This window comes from Melanerpes formicivorus, unplaced genomic scaffold, assembly GCF_026170545.1.
Source record: "Melanerpes formicivorus ecotype bairdi unplaced genomic scaffold, bMelFor1.0.p_v2 SCAF_80, whole genome shotgun sequence".
NCBI lineage: Eukaryota > Metazoa > Chordata > Aves > Piciformes > Picidae > Melanerpes > Melanerpes formicivorus.
Window position 1 is genome coordinate 165,312 of NW_027142432.1, and position 20,494 is coordinate 185,805.

The 20,494-nt window shown below is 56.0% G+C and overlaps 1 protein-coding gene across 1 annotated transcript in view; it reads right to left on the reverse strand.

Moving 5' to 3' along the window:
• LOC137454421 (zinc finger protein 850-like) overlaps window positions 1-20,494 on the reverse strand; it is a 345,652-nt gene that overhangs the window by 91,358 nt on the left and 233,800 nt on the right. The window contains exon 8 of the mRNA XM_068164461.1: window positions 8,984-9,792. Within this exon, the coding sequence (XP_068020562.1) occupies window positions 8,984-9,792 (809 nt within the window). The remainder of the gene's footprint in view (window positions 1-8,983; window positions 9,793-20,494) is intronic.

Genomic DNA, 20,494 nt, shown 5'->3' on the forward strand with positions numbered 1-20,494 from the left:
TGGTTAATGTTTGCCATAATATCAGCTGTGATAATATTATCATCCCCAGCTGCTTCAGTTACAGCTCTGACAAAGGGCATACAAACTGTGGACACAGTGAGAACTTTATTAGCCAATGTGACAAATGATCTGCAGCTGCAGGAAGCTATAGATGAGGAAATAATGGCAAGGTTATGCATGCTTGAGGCCAGTGTTGTTTGGTTTGGAGACCAACAAGCTGCCTTGCAGACCCATATGATACTGCAGTGTGATTGGGAATATCATGAGCAGGACGTGTGTAACATCCTTGTCTTGGAGTGACTCTCAGCATGACTGGAACTCACTCAGGTCACATTTAGAAGGGGCCTTTGATAGCTCCTTGAAATATAATGTCCAATCATTGAAGCATCAGCTGGAACTGTGGCTAGCAAATACACAACAGGTGAGGATTGATTCAACATGGCAAGCACTGAACAAAGAGCTGAGCTGGCTGAATCCAAACAATTGGTTCTCAGGTCTGAATCTATGAGTGTGGGTTAGAGGTGGAATCCTTGTAGTGATTGGCATTGTAATTATAGTGTTAATGGTGTTTGTAATCATAGCCTCCAGGACCAGGAGGATGGTCAGGGCACAAGTGATGGCTGCTGGTTTAAACCATATAAAAATGGAGAGATGTAGGAAAGCAGAAAGTATCTATGGAAGGTTTCAGGGCAAGAAAGAACAACAGGCTGCTGATACTGGAAGGATGGCCTGGTGATAAAGAAGAACTAACTATGGTAAACAACCTGAAATGCGAGACAGGAGGACACTTGCCTCCATGCTGGAGAAACTCAACCTGATATGGGATGAAGATAACAATGGACAGCTGCATATCAAAGGAGGAAATTCAGTGAGCAGCAGTGGTGCAAGAATGTCAGGGAATGGCTTAGCCTGCTGGATTTTTCCTGTATAAACTGCTTGATCTGTGCCAATAAACAATTCCTGCTCCACCAACAAGGAGTCTGTGCAGGCTTTCAGACAGAGAGGCTGAGGGACCTGGGCTGCTTCAGACTGGTGAATGGGGTTCAGAGCACTGCCATAGCAGTGTGCACATGGCTGAAGGGTGGTTTCAGAGAGGATGGAGCTCTCCTTGGGTGTGTTACGAGACCAAAACCTCCACAAAGTGCAGCTTGAAAGGTTCAGAGTGGAGAAGAGGCCAAAGAAATGTCCCTGAAAGGGCAGAGCTGCTATGCATGAGGCCATCCAGAGGTGTTGGGAAATGGCACGGAGAGCTGAGACAGCTCAGGGAAGGGATGGAAATGGCAGGGGGAGAGCTGAGTGGGGAAGCAAGATTGGTGTCAGCAGCCTGAAGGGAAAGAGCTAAAGGCATGGGACAATGTAGGAGAGGCTGCAGTGGGGATGGCCAAGGGCTCTGGCAAGCCTGAGAGGCCAAACAGGACCAAGGTCTTTGTCCCCTTGGCTCTGGCAGTTGCCTCTGCCACCAAGGCCTGTGAGGAGAAACTTGGCTTTGAGGCTTTGAGGTTCTTCTAGTCCAAGGGCAGTGGTCAGGGTTTGGCTTTATGCTTCATAGAACAAAGGCATACTTTTCTGCCCTGTACTTTGCCTTTGTCTCCCTGCAATCCTGGCCTCTAACAAGCTGCTCTAACGAGTCCCTGGGGAGCCTTTGTCAGTAACAAGCCTCAGTGAGGCCAATCAGTGCTTCAAGGTACTTTGGAGTTTGCTTCTGACTTGGACTTCTTGAGAGGCTTCTTGGCAGTACCTTGGCAGAGTCTCCTGGCAGTACCTGAGGATGATGTCATCAGCCCCAAATACTCCATGGGGCTCATTAAATACTGCTGAACCTCTAATTATTGTCAAGACTTCTGCAGCTAATTGGAGAGGTTTTTATTGCACAAAGCATCTGATAAAAACTATTTTTAAAGGTACAGTTCATTCCTTTTCAGCAGGAGTTGTCTCTTTGCAAGCAAACCACAGCAAAACCTGACAAGGTCCTACCCTGGTCACTGCTCGCCCTCACTCCTCACTGCCCCCAGCAGAGCCATGAGCCACAGGTGAGGGACAGGATCTGCCTTGTCAGGGGCTGGGGCTCAGGGCTTGGCCCTTTGGATCAATGAAACCCCTCCAGGTTTCCTCAGTAGCAGAGCCACCTTGAGCTGCTTGTCCTGACCTGTCAGCACTGCCTCAGTTCACTGCTCTCATCAGAACCTGGAGATGCTTCAGTGCCTCCAGTGATGCTTCCCATGCACCCACTGTCTCCTGCTCTAACCAGACCCTGGGGACCCTTTCCCAGTATGCTTCACTGGGACCCATTAAGAGTAGAAGAAACTTCAGCGTTTGAATCTGACTTTGACTTCTGAAGAGGTTTCATCAGCTTCTCCATCTCTGAGGCTCAGGGACTCATCACCAAAGCCACCAGAGGGCTCTTTTAAATGCCTTGGGCTGGTCCTTTTGTGCTGAGCCAGGCCAGGCTCCTGGACTGGAGGGATCTGCTGGCAAGCAGGAAGCACTTCAGGAGACAGGTCTGGCCAGGAGCAGCTCCTCTGCACAGCACAGCAGGGCTGAGGACACTGCCAGAGGATCTCAGGGAGATGAGGAAGGCAGAGAGAGCTTCAAGGTGGCCAGGACTGGGAGGGTAGCTGAGAGCTCACTGGAGGAGAAGTCACTGCAGTCACAGACTTGCTAAGTCTGTGGGTGCAGGACACTGCAGCCATAGATCCTGGAGGCATCTCCATCTCAGCAGCTGACCTTCAGCTGAAGGCTCCTGGACTGTGCACACAGAAGGAGGACCAAAGCCGTTCAGTTCCATCCTGTGAGCAGCAGTGAGCAGAGCTGGGTAAGGAGAAGGCTTCAACCCCAGCCCCTCTGCCTTTCTGTCTTCCCTTCACTGTCTCTGCAGGACTGCAGAGCTAGTCCCTGTTTCTCCAACTCTCCATGGGACTCTTATTCTCTGGGATTGGGCTGTGGTCATTTTCTGTTCTGACTCCAGAGGAATCTTCAGGGCAATTCTGGGTCCCTGCTGCATTTGAAACTGTGATGAATTCTGCCATTGGGTTGGTAGTGATGGGGAATGAGCTGATCTATTCCTCATGCAGCTCAGGGACAGGGGTTACAATGAGGCTGAGAGAAGTGTGCCCTAACTTGTCACTGCCTTTCCCTCCTTGGACAGGTCTCCATGGCCAGAGGCAGCAGATGGCCAACAGCAGCTCCATCATCCACTTCCTCCTCCTGCCATTCCCAGGCACAAGGCAGCTGCAGCTCCTGCACTTCTGCCTCTTCCTGGCCATCTACCTGGCTGCCCTGCTGGGCAATGGCCTCATCATCACCACCATAGCCTGGGACCACCACCTCCACACCCCCATGTACTTCTTCCTCCTCAACCTCGCCCTCCTTGACCTGGCTGCCATCTCCACCACTGTTCCCAAATCCATGGACAATTCACTGAGGGATACAAGAGACATCTCCTATGCAGGATGTGTTCTCCAAATGTTCTTTATAGTATTCCTAATTTCAGCCGAGTATTTTCTCCTCACCACCATGTCCTACGATCGCTACATTGCCATCTGCAGACCCCTGCACTATGAGACCCTCCTGGGTAGCAGAGTTTGTGTCCACCTGGCAGCAGCTGTCTGGGCCTGTGGGGTTCTCTATGCTCTGCTGCACACAGCCAATACATTTTCCCTTCCCCTCTGCCAGGGCAATGCTCTGCACCAGTTCTTCTGTGAAATCCCCCAGATCCTCAAGCTCTCCTGCTCCACATCCTACCTCAGGGAACTTTGGCTTATTGTGGTTGGTGCCTGTTTATTCTTTGTCTGTTTTGTGTTGATTGTGGTGTCCTATGTGCAGATTTTCAGGGCAGTGCTGAGGATCCCCTCTCACCAGGGACGTCACAAAGCCTTTGCCACCTGCCTCCCTCACCTGGAGGGAGAAGTCTGAGAGGGCATCTGATCAATGTCTATCAATATCTGAGGGCTGGGTGTCAGGAAGCAAGTGGCAGGGACAGCCTTTCATCACTTGTGCCCTGGGATAGGACAAGGGGCAATGGATGGAAACTGCAGCACAGGAAATTCCACTTCAACAGCAGGAAGAACTTCTTTACTCTAAGGGCAACAGAGCCCTGGAACAGGCTGCCCATAGAGGTTATGGAGCTTCCTTCTCTGGAGACTTGCCAGCCCTGTCTGGATGTGTTCCTGTGAGACCTGCACTGGATTCTGTGGTCCTGTTCTGGCAGGGGGACTCCAGAGGTCCCTTCCAACCCCTAACCCTGTGAGTTGTCACAGGGCTCTGAATCCAAAGAAGATCCCAGTAGGAAATACCAAGGCTCCAGCTACAAATCATGAAGTCTGTCTGAGATTCATCTTCAAGGATCCTTCTGAAGTCACCTTCCACTGCCCCTTTGGGCTCTTCTGGGCTCTCAGATGATGCATCCATGTGGCAAGTCCAGCTGCCTTCAAAGCAGTCTAAGTTGTTCACAGAAGCTGAGAGGCTCTTTCCATTTCACTTAGAGGGGCTCCTGATTGTCATGGGTTGAGTTGACTCTGCTGCTGTTATACAGACCATGCTGCAGCCATGCCAGCCTCAGAAATGAAAGTGCTGGCTGGAGCAAAGGATGATGGGGCTTGAAGTTCAGGTTGCAGCATGGGAGGCTCCCTGTTCCAGTTGCTGCTTCTGGGTTCTGGGATTTTTTGGGTGTTGGCTGCTCTGCTATGATGGCAGTGGGACAGGGAGGGGTAGGGGAGCAGCTCCCTGGTTTGGGCTTTTGCCTTGCTTGCTGCTGCTTGCTGCTGCTTTCCACTGTGCCTTTTCTGCACACAGGCTGAGGTCACTGTACTTTTGCATTCTGATGATCTGATTTGCTCAGGAAACTCTTCTCTCATTTGTTTCTGTATCAACACAAAGAGGTTTTGTGTGGTGTTCTTTCCCCCTCAGTTCTGTGTTGGAGGAGGCAGAGAGGTTTTAGTAAGCTGCTGGTTCAGCTGAACCCATTACATTCCTTTTCTGGAGCCCAACATGGGGCAGGAAAGCAGCTGCCTTAATGAGGACAGATTTTGGCAGGATTGAGGCAACAAAAAGAGAGGAGAAGAGAAGAGGATTCAATTAAGGCTTGAGGCTTGTCAACAGAGTTAGAAAGAAATTTTCTTTCCTGTGGTGTGTTCACTTTGTTGATGGATTTTCTTTGGGGGGGTCTGATGAGCTGCAGTCCTGTTTGTACTGCTGATGGTGCTGAGTGTTAGCTTAGGGCAATGGCTCAGAGATGTGCTGTTCACTGCTGGGCAGCTTGCTCTGGTTTCATCCAGAACAATACAGGACACTCCCAAGGAAACCACTGTGAGATCTGCCCAGATACTGGATACTGAGGAGTGGCAGGGGGTGGGGGAGGGGAGGGGCAAATTCTTAGGCTGGTGGTCACCTCTGGTGCTTTGGAATTTCACGCCTGAGCAAGGGCAAAATCCTCCCCAGCTGGGGAAAGATTTGGGAAAAGTCTGTTGTCAGCCTGGGAGTTCCTGAGAGACAGAAATCACTGCAATGTGCTTGGGCCTGGCCCATGCCCCTCGAGCCCTTCTCATCTCTGTGCAGAGGGCTCAGGGGCAAGAGAAGGTCTCTGGACCTACAGACAGTGCCACAGGCATGACAGCTGTGTCAGAGAAGCAGCCTGTGCCAGGATCAGCTGCCCCTCGTAGTGAATGGTGCTTATGACCAGGATTGTGCCCCATATATTACCAGAACATGCTTCTGTGTGTGTGACTCAAATACCCTTTGTCTTCCCTCCCTTCTGGAGTTGGGGGGGGGACAGGACCTTGGCAGCACTGGGTCCAGGTCAACAATCTGCCTGGGCATGTTTCCACCCCTATGGCAAACAAGGCCCAGGCTACATGTTTGTTTGCCCTGTTTGTGGCGTGTGCTTATGCTCATTTGGCAAAGTCTCAGTTGATTGGTTAATTATTGTGTTAGCAGTGGGTGCTGACTGGAGCAGTATTCTTTGGGGTAAATGGTAAATAGGAGTTGTTTGGTAAACAAGTGCCCCCCATGCTGGTGTCCGTGCCTATGCCTGCGTGCGTCTCTGTGCCGCTACGGTCCGCCTCGCCCGGGACTTGAAGCAGCTCCAGAAGGCCTCGCTGCACATTGCCACTGTTGCCCGGCTGGGGGCAGTGCCGTGGAGCGTGGGGTCAACTGCCGCATGAGCCATCGCCACGGGAGGAAACCATGGCAGCCCCTGTGCACCACCGGTCCTGAAGCGCTACAGCCCCCAGAGCGGGGAACCTTTGCCAGGTGCTGCGCTTCGTGGAGCCAGCGGCAAAAGCCTCTGAAGCTTCCCCTGGGAGGCTCCAGGACCTTTGTGCTCTGGGAGAAGCAGCAACCCCGTGGCACAGCCACGCGGTCGGCGCCGTTCTCTAGTTCCTCATTAGGGCACAGCCGTGCCGCGCTGTCAGGACTCTAAACACATCACCAAGGAAAGATTTCATGAGGTTCTCAGCTCGTGAGGAAGCCAAACCTTTGCTTTATAGAATTTGGGTTCAGGTAGTGCTGAAACTGTCCTGGGTTGAGGGTTTGCCGGTCACCGACCAACCCCTCCCCCACTGCTTTTCCAATCAGTTTCAACTCTAAATTCTAGAACTCATTTGGTTCTTCTGAAGTGCCCAGGCACAAACGCTCTGCAGAGGTGGTTCCACCAACCCAATACTGCTGCCTGTGAATGGAAACTAAATCCCCTGCTGCATAGTTTGTATATCAATAGACTACCAATATATCTATTCATTGATATCCTTGCTGCTCATTCCCCAGGGCACATCTGCAACACTCCTGTAGGGAAAAAGAAGCTTACAAGGAAAGCAGCTGATCCTGCAAAGGACCAGGAAGGATCAGGGTTCCCATGGGAACAAGGGAAAGAGCCAGGGCTGCTGGCTTGGTTCTTATCTCTGGTTTTGGAAGATGACCAAGGACAAACAGTGGATGAAACAAGCAGCAGGCCCCAGCAAGGCAAAGGAAATCTCTGCTCCTCTGTCCAGGCCTGTGTTTCAGCTGTGAAGGAAATGTCCCAGAAGTTCCATCAGCTCCAGAAGAAGCTTTTATTCCCCAGCTGTACAGTCCTGTGTTTCAGCCATGAGGAGCAGCTGCTCCCCTGTCCAAGGGAGAGAATCTGGGAGGCACACAGCACAGCACACCCTCTGCTTTACCTGTATGACCATAGGGAGGAAGTGGAAGGGAAAACCCAATCCAGTCCTGGCTGCAGGAGTCTGTGACTTACAGGGGAATTGTCTCCGCAGAGATGCTGCCTCAGTTTCCAGTGGGAAATGGGCTAAGAAGAGCAGGGAAGCTGAAACTGCTTCTGGTCCTCCTGAAGGGACTGCCAAAGCATCTTCACAAGATGCAAGGGACCCAAGACAGAATTAGAGGGGCTCTGCCTCCAACCAGATGGAAGGGAGACACAAATTGGTTTGTTGGACTGTACAGAACCAATGGCCTGGCAAGTTGAACCCATGAGAGAATAAAGCTTTAGTAGATACAGGTGCCCAGAGTGCTCTGACACCATCAAACCACAAGGGGTGGAACCCATCTGTGTTTCTGGTGTGACAGGAGGATCCCCACACCTGGATGTGTTGGAAGCTGAGTCCTGGGATGCAAGCCACAGTTTGCTTTCACTTGGAGGCATGGAAGGAGTCACTGGTCTCAGACTGCCCCAGAGCTGGAAACACAGCCCCAGCATTTGCAGCATTTGGACTGGGCATGGACTGATCCAGACTGTGCTGGAACAGAGTGGAGCTGCAGAGCACCTGCAGTGAGCAGCCCTCTGGGTACTGCAAAGCAACCTCCTGTGGAGTGAGAATGGACAGTGCCTGAGGTGTGCTGCTGATTGCTGCTGGGCACGGTGCAGGTGGCACAGAATGAGGGCTTGGGAATATCAAAGGTTAAACTGGAAATTTGCTGCCATTACTCCACACCATCCTGCCTCATGCCACCTTCACAGGGACAGTGCTGGCTGGAGCAAAGTACTACAGGGCTTGAAGTTCAGTTGGCAACATGGGAGGCTTCCTGTTCTGGTTGCTGCTGTTGGGTTCTGGCTCTCAGGTGCTGGCTCTTTGCTGAGGAGGAGGGCTGCAGGGGTTTAACTCCTGGCTGCTGCTGCTGACTGCTGTGCTTCTTTCTGCAAACAGCCTCAGGTCAGTGTGCACTATGAGATCTCCTTTGGATTCAACTCTTTTGATCTTATCACAAGTCCTTATCCCAGCCCAGAGGGTTTTTTGATTCATGTGTGTATTTTTCCCTCACTTCTGTTTTGGGGGGAAGTGGCAGCTTAACCTCTTCTCAGCTCTTCAACCTGTTCCAGCCCCAGAGTGGAAAGCCAACAGAAGCTTTCTGAGTTCTTCCAAAGATCTCCATGAGCTTCCCCCTACACACTCCAAAGATCCCAAAAGTCAGTCCTAGGACCATCCAAATCCCAAACACCTAAGATCACCAGAAAGCCCCTGCAGAATGCCTCTGAGATTCCTCTCAAGACTCCTCTGAGACCCTCATTTTCCCCTCCCTCAACTGGGCACGCAGCTCCACCCCATCCCTTGGCTGCAAATGCCCCCAAAATTCAGGCATTGATGCAGGGATATCTGAAATAAAAGGAAACAGACAGGATTTGGGTAACTTTTGGGTTTTATTGAGACAATTGGTCAACGGACAGAGGATTTCTTACCCCAGGGAGACACAAAGCATAAGGGAAGAACCAGACAGACCCTGGCAAAGCCCTGCCCAGCTCCACTGGGAGCTCCAGCTGTGCTGACTCAGCACTGTAATTGCTCTCATTAGCAATAATTGGTGTTCAGAAGGGCCGGAAGGGTTTGTTGCTGGTGGTGCCCCCAGTCCCTGAGAACTGCAAAGGAAAAAGGGATGATTTTGGTGCTGGACAGGCCCTCTCAGAGGGGTCACGATTACCCAACAGATTTTAGGTGGATTTATGCCTCCCCTGCAGTGCAGGCTCTCTTCAGGTGTGGGTGCAGCGGTGCTTGTTGTGATAGCCCTTCTCGGTGAAACTCTTCCCACAGTCAGCACAAGCGACCGGTTTCTCACCAGTGTGGGTGCGGCGGTGGCGAATGAGATTTTGCCGCTGGCTGAAGCTCTTACCACAGTCAGTACAGGTGAACGGCTTTTCACCAGTGTGGGTGCGGCAGTGAGCAATGAGATAGCTCCTGTGGCTGAAGCTCCTCCCGCAGTCAGCACATGTGAAAGGTTTCTCACCTGTGTGGGTGCGGTGGTGGTCAATGAGAGCATCTCTACGGCTGAAGGCCTGACCGCACTCAGCACAGCTGAAAGATTTCTCGCCAGTGTGCACACGACGGTGCTCTGTGAGATGGCTCTTCCGGGTGAAGCTCTTGCCGCAGTCGGCACAGCTGTACGGCCTCTCACCATTATGGATGAGTTGATGCTGGATGAATTTAGTACTCGTGGTAAAGCTCTTGCCGCACTCAGCACAGGGGAACAGATGCTCTCCGGTGTGGATGCGGCGATGGATGGTGAGAGTGGAGCTGTGTTGGAAGCCCTTGCCGCAGTCCCTGCAGGTGAAGGCCTTCTCACTGTTGTGGCTGAGATGGTGTTGCCTAAGAGTAGAGATCTGCCTGAACCGCTTGCCACAGCTGTCACAAGAGAAGGGCTTCTCTCCAGTGTGGGTGAGGCAGTGGCGGGTGAGACTATAGCGCTGGGTGAAGCTCTGTCCACAGTCAGCACAAGTGAACGGTTTCTCTCCAGTGTGGGTGCGGCGGTGCTGGCTGAGATGAGAGTTCCTGCGGAACCTCTTGCCACAGTCACCACAAATGAAGGGCCGGGTGCCAGGCTGTGGGCAGTGGTGCTGCACTAGCTCTGAGCCACCTGGGAAGCTCTGCCCACACTCAAGGCACTCATTCAGCTCTTTGGGTGACACTGAGGGACCTGCTCTGGCTTCATCCTCCTCCATACATTCCTCCCCCTCATCCTGGTCACCTTCATCATCATCATTATCATCCTCTTCACAGTTGTCATTCTCAGCATCATCCTCCATCTTGTCCTCTTTTTCCTCCTCATCCTCCTCTAACTTGGGACTGCACATTGGCTTCTCCAACTTGATCTCTGGGTGCTGCTTCTCCTCCCAGCTCTTGTCTGGGTTCTTCTGTGAGGCCATACTGTGGCAGGAAGGGGTCACAGCTCTGCAATAGGGAAGATGGAAGCACCTGAGCCCAGGACCTCAAACCTTCAGATCCTGCCTGGGTCATGACAGTCCCTGACTCCCAACACCCAGCTGGGGGAGAGAGTACAGAGGGGACCTCAAACCTTCAGTTTCTGCCACAGTGTGGGCACAGACCTCTAATACCTGTGCTGAGACCCCAGGTTCCTGTGATCAGTGCGCTGAGGCACCCTGGGACTTACACATGGTCTTGTCCTACTCTGCTCGAGCCTGGTGGCATTGGCAGGGTGGTTCCTGGACCAGGCCCTGTCCTTTGATCTCCCCTGGCTCAGACAATGGAGGCAGCAGCACTGAACAAGGAACACCAAACCACCTCCAACCTTCTCCCACCACCCTCCAGATCCCAACCCCCAAACATCATCCCCTGCTCACAACTCACCCCAGCAGCCTGGAGCATTCCTCAACTCCCACAACACCTGATGGGCCTCAGAGCTCCTGGAGAGGTGAAATATGCTGGACAGGAGGAGGTGGAGGAGGTTGGGAGCTGCCCTGGGGGCTGGGGTCCTGCTGTTAACCCACTCTGGGTTTCTTAACTGTTGGGCTGCTCCAAGGGGCAGATCTGCAAACTCTGCTCTTCCACAGCACACAGGGGCAGGGATGATGGAGAGAGGACTCAGCCCCTGACAGAGAGAAGCAAACGGCTCAGAGGAGAGCACTGATCTGCAAGGGATGGTTCAGCACTGCCCAGGACCAGGCAGCACAGCTCAGCCTTGCTGGGGGCAGCTCCCAAGCCCAGCAGCACAGCCACAGCACACTCCCAGGGCGGATCAAGATGGGAGACCTCAACAAGGTTGAGGCCGGATGTGAGGAGGAGGTTCTTCACCATGAGAGTGGTGAAGCCCTGGAATGAGTTGTCTAGGGAGGTGGTTGAGGCCGCATCCCTGGAGGTGTTTAAGCCCAGGCTGGATGAGGCTCTGGCCAGCCTGATCTAGTGTGGGGTGTCCCTGCCCATGGCAGGGGGTTGGAGCTAGATGATCCTTGTGGTCCCTTCAACCCCGACTGATACTATGATACTATGAGACTAACTGCGGACTCAGCTCCTTGCCCAGCACACAGCCCCCAGCACACAGCCCCCAGCACGCAGCTGCAGGCCAGCACCACAACACAGCTGCCTCCACACAGCCTCTCCCAGCCCTTGCCTAAAGCTTCCTCCCACTGCCTGCCCAGGCCTCTGATGCCTGCACCTGCCTTTGCCAGCAGATCTTGCTCTGGCCACAGCTCTCCTCCCAGGTCCTGCCCCCACACCACACACTCTGTGCTCAGCTCTGCCCTGCACACACATCTCTGCTGCCCACTCCCCAACAGAAGATCACAGCAGCCCTCAGGACACACACAAAGGGAGCTTCATTATCTCTGGAGATGCAGCACAGAGGAAGGGACTTGGGCAGCTTCTTGCTAAACCTCTTCAGTCCTTACTGGGATGCTGGAGGAGTCTCTGACTCCTGCCCAAATCTCACACCTCCAGCACCCTTCACACACCTGCAACCCAAAAAGACTCACTGGAAAGGGTTTGGCTTCATTCTCTCCCTGACCATTTCTCTCAGCTTGCTCTTTATAGTTCTCCTGGAGCTGCCACTCCACATCCCCAAGAGAAAATGAGGTTGGATGGGAGGGCACAGTGCCCGTGGGCTGCTGTTCATCTCCCAGCTGACACAGGCAGAGCTGCAGCACAATTCACTCCTTTCACCTCCTCAAATGCTACCAGATTCTGCCATTCCCTGCACACACATTTGCCACCTGGGCCCTGCATCCTCTCCCCTTTCTGGGGGACAAGGCCTAATTCCTGCCTGAACACTCCCAGGCCCCTCTCTCAGTCCCAGCCCATCCATGGCCCTGCTGCCTTGGCTCTCCCATGGCCCTGTGTCCCCCACCTCCACTGCCACTGCAGCTGGAAGGGTGGAGCATAGGGGCTGGCTCTTGAACTTGGGGGCTGGCTGTGAGCTTGGGAATTGTTCTGACCTTAGTTGCTAGGTCTGAGCTTGGGAAGAGGTTCTGATCTTAGCTGCTGCTGCTTGAGCTTGGGAAGTGTTTCTGACCTTTCTGGCTGGCTCTTGAGCTTGTGGGGGCTGGCTCTGGAGCTTGGTTCTGACCTTTGTTCTTGTAGTGGAGCTTGGAGGCTGGTTCCTGAGCTTGGGAAGTGGCTCTGACCTTAGTTGCTGGCTCTGAGCTTGGGAGCTGAGTCTGCACTTTTGGTTCCAGAACGAGCAACAAAGGCCAGAACCAAGCTCCAGAGCCAGCAACCAAGGTTGGAGTCATTTACAAGCCCAGGAACCAGACCCTGACCTCAGAGACATGCCCTGAGGTCAGGAACCACACCCCAAGCCCAGAGCCAGCAACTAAGGTCAGAACCACTTCCCAATCTCACACCCAGGCCCCCAGGCTCAGAGCCAGTTTCACAACCCCCTGCCATGCCCACAGACACCTTCCACCACACCACGCTGCTCAAGCCCTCATCCAACCTCACCCTCAGCACCTCCAGGGAGGGGGCAGCCAGCACCTCCCTGCCCAACCTGCTCCAGGCTCTCACCACCCCCACTCCAAACTATTGCCTCCCAAGCTCCACTCCAAATCTGCCCTCCTCAACCTTCAATCCAGTCCCCCTCAGCCCATCACTCCCAGCCCCTCACCAAAGTCCCTCCCCAGCTCTCCTGCAGCCCCCAGCAGCTACCACAAGGCTGCTCCAACCTCTCCTGACAGCCTTCTCATCTCCAGCCTCAACAAACACAACTCTCACAGCCAACCCCCACAGGGGAGCTGCCACAGCCCTCCCACCACCCCCCAGGGCCTCCTACACACCCCCCTCCAACAGCTCAACCTCCTGCCCCTCTTGGGGGCATCACAGCTGCACACAGCACTCCAGCTGGCAGCACACAATGCTGCCAGCACAAAAACCATTGCAGCAAAAGCCTCAAGCTGTGCTCAGCTGCCAAAACCAAAGGGACCTCAACTTGGCCACAAGAGAAAGGACCAAACTCAGCCAAGACACTGATCCAACACCCAAGGCTGCACAAAACAACCATCAGCAGAAGCTCCTCCTGCCCTGAGCCTTTCTGTGCTCAGGAGGCCTGCAGAGAAACTGAGAATCACTCTGCAACCCCCCAGGGAATCTTTGTGCCTCAAGAGCTTGCAGAGCACAGAGGCCTTGGATGCCACCACCCCCAGCACAGCCAAACCGCCCCACAGCTGACACCAGCCCCAGGCGCTCCCAAGCTCAGGCTCAGCACAGCACCCACGCCTGACACCCCCCACGGCACCCAGCACACAGCCTGCCCACAGCTCCCCCCCGCGCCTGGCCCTCAGCCCAGCCGCTGCCCTTCAGCACAGCAGCCGCCCGGCACCTGCCAGCACAAAGCCTCCAAACCCCCAGGGCTCCCCCACACACCCCCACAGCAGCCTCTGCTGCAAGCCACACCCCACGCTCACCACCACCTCTCCTGCACACAGCAGCCCCCACAGCGCCGCTGCCACCTCAGCTCTGCTGCCAGCCCAGCCCCCAGCACAGGGACACAGGGACACAGGGCCAGGGACAGCCCCTGCAGCCCACCAATGGCTCCGCCTGCGACACAGCAGCAGCCAAAGGGGGCCTGCAGCTGCCCCCACCAGGGGGAGGCAGCACCACAAGGAACCCCACCGAGCCCCCACCCCACCCCCACCCGGGGACCCGCAACCGCACAGACCCCTCCCAGAACAGCACAGACGACGCTCACCGACCCTGCACACCTCTGCCCTAGCCCACAGCCCTCCTCGACCACCCCAAACCCCCACAGCCGCACAGAGGTCCCCACAATCACAGCGACCACCCCCCCAAACCGGACGGACCCCAAACGCCAAGCTTGCAGAGCTCCCCCGGACCTCACAGACCCACCCCCACCCGTACCCCACCGATCTCCCCCGGATCCCATGGACCCCCAAACACATATCCCCAGAAACTCCCCAAACAACCCCCACCGATTTCCCCTAGATCCCTGCAGAGGCTCCCCCCCGCCCCAGCCCCACCTAGCCACAGGGATCCCTGCCCCACAAACCCCTCCCCAACCCAACCGACCCTCCCCGACCCCTCGCAGCCCCCCAGAGAACATCCCCTGTTCCCCACCCCACCACCCCCAACTCAGCCCCACAGACTCCCTCACCCCACCTGGACACCGGGACGAGGGGGAAGCAGTGCAGCAGAAGGAGGAAGAGCTCAGCGCATAGGGAGCCGCCGGCCCCGGCAGGCTGCTGGCGAGCAGAGAGCGCTGCGAGGGAGACCCCGGCCCGGCCCCTCCGGCTGCTGCGGCCACGTGGGACGGGGAGCGGAAGCAGGGAGCAGCCTGGAACGGAAGCCCCGCCCACGGCCGGGCAGCCGCAGCCAATGAGAGGCGGCGGGAGCGCGGCAGCTCCTCCCCCTGGGCGCTGCCGAGGCCCAGCCAGGAGCTGCCCCTGCCGGCCGCGGCCGCCATTGTTGCTGCCCCGTGGGGAGCGGCAGCGGGGCCGGAGCGCGGGAGAAGTGCCGGAGGTGCTGGCGGGCGAGCGGCAGCTGCCGGCTGGTGAGCTGCGGCGGGGCGGGAGGGGCTGAGGGGGCCGGGGAGCGGCGCTGAGGGCGGGAGCTCGGCCGCGGGGCGATGCTTTTTGTCCCCCTCCGAGCCGCCGTCGCCTTCCTGCCGCCGGAGCCGCGTGGCAGCGGCTGTGCCCTTCCCCTGCGTCCTTCTCCTGCCCTCACGTGACGCAAGGGGGGGCAGGGCTGGGACCGAGCCCCACGGCACAAACCCCAGCCCCGCCCCCAGCCCCGCCCCCAGCCCCGCCCCCAGCCCCGCCCCCAGGCCCCAGCCCCGCCCCCAGCCCCCGGGACCAGCCCCCGGCTGCCCCGGGACACCCCCAGAGCCTTTTAGCTCCTCCCAGGTCCCTTTAGGACCCCCCCAGACCCTTGTAGTTCATCCCAGGTCCCTTTAAAAGACTCCCCCAGACCCTTTTAGCTCCTCCCTGGCTCCTTTACGATCTCTCCAGCCCTCCTCAAACCACCCCAGGACCCCCCCAGACCCTTTAAGCTCATCCCAGGACCCTCTAGGACCCCCCCAGGTCCCCCCCAAGACCCCCCCAGATCTTTAAAGCTCATCTCAGGACCCTCTAGGACACCCCCAGCCCCTTACAAACCACCCCAGGACCCCCCCAGCCCCTTTTAGTTCCTCTCAGGTCTCTTCAGGACCCTCCCAGGTCCCCCCTCAAAGACACCCCCAGACCCTTTAAGTTCATCCCTGGCACCTTTAGGATCTCTCCGTCCCCTCTCAACCCCCCCTGGGACACCCCCAGCCCCCCACAAACCATCCTAGGACACCCCCAGACCTTTTAAGCTCATTCCAGGCCCCTTTAGGACACCCCCAGTCCCTTACAAACCACCCCAGGACCCCCCCAGACCCTTTAAGTTCCTCCCAGGTCCCTCGAGGAGGCCCCCAGCCCCCCCCCCCCAGGACACCCCCAGCCCCTATAAGTTCATCCCTGTCACCTTCAGGCCCCCCCCCAGCCCCCCTCAACCCCCCCTGGCACCCCCCCAGCCCCTCCTGCCTGACTCCAGGTCCCTTCAGGCCCCTCCCCCCCAGCCCCCTACAAACCAGCCCAGGGCTCCCTCCTCTCCCCCCCAGACCCTTTTCAACCTTGCCAACACCTCCTGGGGGACCTTCCCCTCCCCCTCCCCCCCCCCCCAGAAGAGGCCTTTGGAGACATCTGGGGAGGGTCCTTTGGGGTCCTGAGGAGCAGCTCCTGCCCCCCCCCAGGGGTTTGTGGTGAGTTGGGTTTGGGTCTGCCCTGACCCAGGGCCTTGGGACCCCCCCCCAGAGCCTTGAGACCCCCCCCAAGGGTTTGAACCCCCACCCAGGGCCTTGGGACCCCCCCCCAGAGCCTTGAGACCCCCCCAAGGGTTTGAACCCCCACCCAGGGCCTTGGGGCTCTTCTTCAGGCCTCCCCCCAGGGATCTGGGAGGGCTTTGGTGACCCCCCCCAGGGTTTTATTCCCCCCCAGGGTTTTAAGGTCCTCCCAAAGGCTTTGAGGACCTCACTTAGGAGTTTAGAGACCCTGCCCCCACCCCCCCCCCCCAGGTCTTTAGAGACCTGCTCCCCCCTCCCCAAAAGCTTCCATTCTCCCTCCCCCTTCCCCACAGCAGCAGCTTTTGGGGTGGGCTGGGGGCACAAAGCCCTCTCCCTTTGTCCCCCACCCCCCCCCCAAATCCACCTTGTGGGTGGGGAGGGGAGAGGAGGGGCAGTGGAGGGGTTTGGGGGGGTCCCCACCTGCTTTTATCCTTTCCCTCTGTCCCTCTCTCCTTCTTTCCATTCCTTCCCCCCCTTCCTTCCCCCCCTTCCTTCCCCCCCTTCCTTCCCCCCCTTCCTTCCCCCCCTTCCTTCCCCCCCTTCCTTCCCCCCCTTCCTTCCCCCCCTTCCTTCCCCCCCTTCCTTCCCCCCCTTCCTTCCCCCCCTTCCTTCCCCCCCTTCCTTCCCCCCCTTCCTTCCCCCCCTTCCTTCCCCCCCTTCCTTCCCCCCCTTCCTTCCCCCCCTTCCTTCCCCCCCTTCCTTCCCCCCCTTCCTTCCCCCCCTTCCTTCCCCCCCTTCCTTCCCCCCCTTCCTTCCCCCCCTTCCTTCCCCCCCTTCCTTCCCCCCCTTCCTTCCCCCCCTTCCTTCCCCCCCTTCCTTCCCCCCCTTCCTTCCCCCCCTTCCTTCCCCCCCTCCTTCCCCCCCCTCCTTCCCCCCCCTCCTTCCCCCCCCTCCTTCCCCCCCTCCTTCCCCCCCTCCTTCCCCCCCTCCTTCCCCCCCTCCTTCCCCCCCTCCTTCCCCCCCTCCTTCCCCCCCTCCTTCCCCCCCTCCTTCCCCCCCCTCCTTCCCCCCCCTCCTTCCCCCCCCTCCTTCCCCCCCCTCCTTCCCCCCCCCTCCTTCCCCCCCCTCCTTCCCCCCCTCCTTCCCCCCCTCCTTCCCCCCCTCCTTCCCCCCCTCCTTCCCCCCCTCCTTCCCCCCCTCCTTCCCCCCCTCCTTCCCCCCCTTCTTCCCCCCCTTCCTTCCCCCCCTTCCTTCCCCCCCTTCCTTCCCCCCCTTCCTTCCCCCCCTTCCTTCCCCCCTTCCTTCCCCCCCTCCTTCCCCCCTCCTTCCCCCTCCCTTCCCCCCTCCCTTCCCCTTCCTCCCCCCCCTTTTTCCCCCCAGTTTCTCCCTTCCCCTCCCCATTTCCTGCCCTCTCTCTGCTGCCTCACAGCAGCTCTCTGCTGTCACTCAGCACCAGCTGCTCCCAGGGCTCCACTCACTCCAGGGCTGCTTTCTGGAGGGGGGGAGCCTGCAACTGGGCAAACTGGGACCAGGCCCCCCCTTAATGGGGGCTTCTTGCCACCCCCCACCCCCACAGAGACCCCAACCTCTGCACTGGGAAGTGCAGGGTGAGGACTGGGGGGGGAGGGGTTGTGACACAGCCTGACCCTAAGTGGCCCTTTCTGGCCCTAAATTGCCCCTTTTTACCCCAAAATTGGCCATTTCTGGCCCCAAATTCACCTTTATTGCCCCTTTTTAGCCCCACATCACCCCATTTTGCCCCCAAATTGGCCCTTATTGGTCCTTTTTTGCCACAAATTGGTCTTTTCTGGCCCCAAGTTGGCCTTTATTGTGCCTTTTTAGCCCCAACTTGGCTTTTTGGCCTCCAATTTGCCTTTATTGTCCCTTTCTGGCCACAACTTGGTTGTTTTTGGCCCCACGTTGGCCTTTATTGCCCCTTTAAGGCCCCAGAGAGGCTCTTTTAGGCCCCAACTTAACCTTTATTGTCTGTTTTTAGCCCCCAATTGTCTCTTTTTGGCCCCAAATTGGCATTTATTGCCCCTTTTTAGATCCAAATTGGCTCTCTTTGTCCCCAGGTTGGCCTTTATTGTCCTTTTATAGCCCCAAGTTGGCCCTTTTTGGCCCCACGTTGGCCTTTATAGCCCCAAATTTGCTCTTGTTGGCCTTTATTGTCCCTTTTGGCCCCAAATTGGCTCTTTTTGGCCCCAGTTTGGCCTTTATTGTCCCTTTTTAGCTCCAAATTGGCCCTTTTTTGCCCCAATTTGCCCCCAAATTCGCCCTTATTGATCCTTTTTTGATCAAAATTGATCTTTTCTGGCCCCAAGTTGACCTTTATTGTCCCTTTTTGGCCCTAAATTAGCACTTTTTGGCCCCACATTGGCCCTTATTGTCCCTTTTTTGCCCCAAATTTCCTCTTTTTGGCCATAAATTGGACTACACTGCCTCTTTTTGGCCCCAAATTGGCCTTTGTTGTCCCTTCTTGGCCATTAATTGTCCCTTTTTGGCCCCATGTTGGCCTTTATCGTCCCTTTTTAGCCCCAAATGGACTGGTTTTGGCCCCAAATTTGCTTTATTAGCCCTTTGTGCCCTCACATTGGCTCTTTATTGTCCCCAGATTGGCTTTTCTGGTCCCAAATCGGCCTTTATTGCCCTTCCAGCCTCAAATTGTGCCTTTTTAGCCCTAAATTGGCTCTTTCTGTCCCCAAATTGGCCTTTATTGTCCCTTTTTAGCCCCAGTTTGGTTCTTTTCTGGCCCTACCTGGCCTTTATAGTGCCTTTCTAGCCCCAAATTGGCCCTTATTGGTCCATGTTTGCCCAAAATTGGTCTTTTTTGGCCCCAAATTGGCTTTTATTGCCCCTTTTTAGACCCAAATTGGCTCTCTTTGTCCCCAAGTTGGCCTTTATTGTCCCTTTTTGGCCCCAAGTTGGCCCTTTTTGGCCCCAAATTGGCTTTTGTTGGCCCTTTTTGGCCCCAAACTGGCCTTTATTGTCCCTTTTTGGCCCCAAATTGGCCCTTTTAGGCACTTGTTGGCACCAATTTGCTCTTTTTGGCCTTTATTGTCCCTATGGGGCCCCAAATTTGCATTTATTGTCCCTTTTTAGAACCAAATTGGCCTTTTTTATCTCTTTTTAGACACAAATTGGCTCTCTTTGTCCCCAAGTTAGCCTTTATTGTCCCTTTTTAGCCCCAAATTGTCTCTTTTTGCCCCCCCAATTGGCCTTTATTGGCTCTTTCTGGCCCCAAGGTGGCCTTTATTGGCCCTTTTTGACCCCAAATTGGCCTTTATTGTCCCTTTTTAGCCCCAAATTGGCTTTTTTCAGCCCCAGCCTGCCCTTTAGTGTCCCTTTTTGGCCCCAAAATAGCCTTTATTGGCCCTCTTTGGCCCCACATTGGCCCGTTTTGGCCCCAAGCTGTCCTTTATTGGCTCTTTCTGCTCCCAAATTGGGCTTTATTGGCTCTTTCAGCCCCAAATTGTGCCTTTTTAGCCCTAAATTGGTGCTTTCTGTCCCCAAGTTGGCCTTTATTGTCCCTTTTTAGCCCCAAATTTGCTCTTGTTGGCATTTATTATCCCTATTTGGCCCCAAATTTGCATTTATTGTCCTTTCTTAGACCCAAATTGGCTCTCTTTGTCCCCAAGTTGGCCTTTATTGTCCCTTTTTGGCCCCAGATTGGCTCTTTACTGGCCCCAGGTTGGCCTTTATTGTCCCTTTTTAGCCCCAAATCAGCCCCTTTTGACCCCAGATCACCTTTTCTGGACCCTAAACTGCCATTTCTGTCCCCAAATGCCCCTTCCTACCCCCTTCCTGCCCCATTCCTGGTGTCAAATTGCCTCTTTTTGGCCCTAAATTGCCATTTCTGTGCCCCAATGTCCCTTCCTGTCCCCACCCTGTCCCCACCCTGTCCCCACCCTGTCCCTCTGTGTCCCCAGATGGGGGAGGAGCGAGCCACAGCCATTGCCCTGATGTGGAAGTCCATCGGCTACCAGTTCACTGACACGGTCAGGAGGTCCCCAAACTGTCCCCAAAGGTCCCCAAAGTGTCCCCAGGGTCCCCTCCTGTGCCCCCAGGCCCTGCAGATCAAGTCAGGGGTGGCCCCAGAGCCCCTCAAGGTGATGTCTCCATGGGGTCCTACCACCCGAGTTGGCTTTCCCCATGTCCCAAACACCTCCAGTGGCTCTCATCCACCTCCAGGAGGCCCCAGAGTGTCCCCAAGGTCCCCAAAAGTGTCCCTTTATTGTGGCCTTTATTGTCCCTTTCTAGCCCCAGATTTGATCTTGTTGGCCTTTATTGGGTCTTTTTGGCCCCAAGTTGGCTTTTTCTGGCCCCAAATTGGCCTTTAGTAGCCCTTTTTGGCCCCAAATTTGCCCTTATTGGTCCTTTTTTGCCCAAATTGGTCTTTTCTGGCCCCAGTTGGCCTTTATTGGCCCTTTTTTGTTCCCCAATTGGCCCCTTTTGGCCCCAAATTTGCCCTTATTGGTCCTTTTTTGACCAAAATTGTTCTTTTCTGGCCCCAGGTTGGCCTTTATTGTCCTTTTTT